Raw genomic sequence first — 3738 nt, 5'->3', positions numbered from 1 at the left:
TAATATATATATATATATATATATATATATATATATATATATATATATATACAAAAACATTATAAGCATTCATCTATTTATAATACAGATGTAATTTGCATCACAGGGTTGACACTGTTCGTCAATGCACATGAATGTAGAAGAATGTAAATTTCATAATATGGCATTGTAGGTTTGTTATACTTGTGTCTTTTGCTGTTGCTTAGCGTTTTTTTGGATACGCTCTTGTTTACAAAGTTGTAATTGTTGCATAAGTGTGTGCGAGTCCCTCACTGTCCTGTTTGTGTGTGTGTGTGCGCTGTACTATATGTCAGATGCTGTCTGCAGCTGCTTATGTAATCTACGAGATAGAAATAAGGTTACATAAACTGTCCTGTTAGTGTGTGTGTGTGTGTGTGTGTGTGTGTGTGTGTGTGTGTGCGTGCGCGCTGTACTGTACATCGGATGCTGTCTGCAGCTGCTTATGTAATCCACGAGATAGAAATAAGGTCACATGATGGATCTTCATGTTATATAAGCCCCTTATGTGAGTCTAGTCCTGTTTGTCTCTGGTCACTGGTCATTTTTCAGCCCTTATAAGCAGTTTTGAATGGAAGATTGTCTAATCTTGAGGTTGTTTGAGCAGGTTTGCTGTCCTGATATCTGTCGGTTAGAAATGCTATTATAGAGTTTGTGATATTACGAGTGCCTGTGTATGTTGTGAATGCGTTTTAAAGCGTAAGTGGCTGTGCAAACGTTATGCGTAATTGATTAATTCAGGTCTTTGATTTTTAAAGCCCACAGAGGCACCTCAGGTGGATGAGTCGGGGGTAAGAAATTCTGCCCCTCTTGGGCTTTTTGCCCAGTTTTACAGTCTGCATTCTTTTTCAGGTTTCCGTTTGAGTTCTGAAATCTTGATTAAACATTGTTACCTTTCATCTTAACCCACCCTGACTTAAATTTGTTGAGTTTTGGCTTTATTTTTACGTTTGGTTTCTCTTCGTTTGCTTTGTTTATCAAGATTTTGCTTTGGTTTTTACATCCTTTGACTATTTTGTCAATTACGGGAGTGTCACCCAAACGTGACGAACTGTGTGTGTGTGGGTGGGGTCGTCGGCCCCTCACGTTTGTAGCGCTGACACTGCTGCATGGTTAAGTGGCCCCTGAAGTCAGGTCAGATTAGGTCGGATCGGGTCAGGTAAGGTTGTGACCTCAAACTGACCTTTAACCTGTGAGGTTTGGGGGCCCACTGTAAGTTGGCATGAAGTATCTCTGGGTCAAGAGTGCCATGCTTGTGCTGATGCGTGCAGTCAAGTATGGCAAGGTTTTTTTGTTTGTTTGTTTTTTTCACCCAGCATGTACCCCTCTACCCCCTTCCTTTTCTCTCTAGGATAAGCATGAAACGCAGGGTCTCTGGTAGTGTTTATGGATCAGTCAAACCAGTCTAAATACTCTTTTAAATAGAAATACTCTTCTAAATACTGAAGTTCCAAATTCAAAATTAGCATTTTTTTTTTTTACATTTACAATTTAAATTTATTTTTACAATTTGGCTGTAAATAAATCATCTCACCCCATGCTTTTAAACTACAATGTGGTTCCCTCTGCTGGTCAAACTGCCTTAATACAGCCTGATGCCCTGTGTTATATCTTTCTCTTGATTGGTTCACTAATGCTGATTCTGCCCCCACAGAACACTGAGGACAGCGCTCGCATTTCAATCACCTTCTTCCGTCTTTTTCGAGTGATGCGATTGGTCAAGCTGCTGAGCAGGGGGGAGGGCATACGAACCCTTCTCTGGACCTTCATCAAGTCCTTCCAGGTCAGATGTTATTCTAACCTAATGAAATGCCAGATATTATTGAAGCTGTCTACCTTTGTTTTTTATCACAAAGCAGTTACTGTATGCATTTTATCAGAAAGCTGTCCGTTATCATTCAGCTACAGTTTCTTTTTGGGGTTAATTGAACCCAGCATAACAAATTTTATATTATTTTATTTTATTTTATTTAGAATGGAATTTGAAGCTTAAAGGGATAGTTCACCCAAAAATTAAAATGATGTCATTAATTACTCCTCATGCAATTAACCCTCATGTCGTTCCAAACCTGTAAGACCTTCGTTCATCTTCGGAACACAAATTAAGATATTTTTTATGCATTCCGAGAGCTCTCTGACCCTCCCATAGACAGCAAGGATACTATCACAGTCAAGGCTCAGAAACGTAGCAAGGAGATCGTTAAAATAATCCATGTGACATCAGTGGTTCAACCGTAATTTTGCAAAGCTACGAGAAAACTTTTTGTGCGCAAAGAAAAAAAAAAAAACACTTTATCAAATTTTATATTATTTTATTTTATTTTATTTAGAATGGAATTTGAAGCTTAAAGGGATAGTTCACCCAAAAATTAAAATGATGTCATTAATTACTCCTCATGCAATTAACCCTCATGTCGTTCCAAACCTGTAAGACCTTCGTTCATCTTCGGAACACAAATTAAGATATTTTTTATGCATTCCGAGAGCTCTCTGACCCTCCCATAGACAGCAAGGATACTATCACAGTCAAGGCTCAGAAACGTAGCAAGGAGATCGTTAAAATAATCCATGTGACATCAGTGGTTCAACCGTAATTTTGCAAAGCTACGAGAAAACTTTTTGTTCGCAAAGAAAAAAAAAAAAACGACTTTATTCAACAATTTGTCTCCTCCGCTTCACCCTATAGCGCCATTTTGGAGAGTATCACATTCGTAAACAACATATACAACGCATGTACACGGATACGTTGTTTACATTCAGATCAAAGCGTAAATGACATAAACAACGTATCAGTGTACGGCGCTGCTGACACAGAACAGCATACGTTGCGCTACCACGCAGCAGCCTTCCACCAGGCAACGTCATGGAGCCGGGTGTAGGCAGGACGCCCAGCCCGTCCAGGCCCCCGCCAAACCTGGCAGCAAGTGCAAGAGGCCCTGAGACGGGCGACCCGGAGATGGAGGGGACTGCACATCGGGAGATGGTGACCGCACCACTCCCTCCCCCGGAAGGAGGGCCGGGTGAAGAATCTTTTGTTTCATTTTGTTTGTGTTCCGCCGCTGGCCCAGCAGCCAGCGGTACCCAAAACTTCAGAATAAGAGCAGTTTCCTCAGTCTGTGGGTCCCAAGAGGTGGAGAGTGGTGGACTGTGCATCACAGGATCACTTCCCTCCTCCTCTTTCGCCAGCGGGCAGTGGTGGGTTGCCCAAGAGCACTCCCTCTGCCCATTCGTGGAACCAGGTAGGTGCTGTGACACTCAAGCCCCCGCTTCATGCTGTCACACGCCAGGCTGTTACAAGCCTCAAGCCGGGGCCCTGCGTTCCCCCTCTCACGAGGAAGGATCAGGTGAGTGTTACACTTCGCACCCAGACCCCGCCCTCTGCCGTCACTGGCGTGGCCGTGACAGGCCCTGGGCTGTGGGTCCCTGTGTTCCACTGCGCTCCCCCACCACGAGTACGTCGGTGGCTCCGTTGGTTCCACTGGCGCGGCCTCTCGGAGCCTGGTTAATGCACCCCAGTCCGTCTCGGTGGCTCCTGCGGACCATCAGACTCGGCTACGTGATTCAATTCACCCGGCGTCACTCCAAGTTCAAGGGCATCCGGTTCACATCAGTAAAAACTGTCGATGCCCCCGTCTTGCGTGCGTAAATCGCAGTCCTGCTGGCGAAGGACGCAATAGAGCCGGTCCCTCCAGCCGATATGAGGATGGGCTGTGCCTAAGA

At 44.0% G+C, this 3738-nt stretch overlaps 1 protein-coding gene across 2 annotated transcripts in view; it reads left to right on the top strand.

Annotated features, from left to right (window-relative positions):
* LOC107659558 (voltage-dependent L-type calcium channel subunit alpha-1D-like) overlaps positions 1–3738 on the top strand; it is an 83989-nt gene that overhangs the window by 57678 nt on the left and 22573 nt on the right. The window contains exons 30-31 of one of the 2 annotated variants that reach the window (XM_016448546.1): positions 777–809; positions 1673–1801. In XM_016448546.1, the coding sequence (XP_016304032.1) occupies positions 777–809; positions 1673–1801 (162 nt within the window). The remainder of the gene's footprint in view (positions 1–776; positions 810–1672; positions 1802–3738) is intronic. The other variant, XM_016448547.1, reaches the window with a different exon arrangement.

The sequence above is a fragment of the Sinocyclocheilus anshuiensis genome, unplaced genomic scaffold (assembly GCF_001515605.1).
Source record: "Sinocyclocheilus anshuiensis isolate Anshui unplaced genomic scaffold, SAMN03320099.WGS_v1.1 scaffold848, whole genome shotgun sequence".
NCBI lineage: Eukaryota > Metazoa > Chordata > Actinopteri > Cypriniformes > Cyprinidae > Sinocyclocheilus > Sinocyclocheilus anshuiensis.
This window is presented reverse-complemented; position numbering and strand designations above follow the sequence as displayed.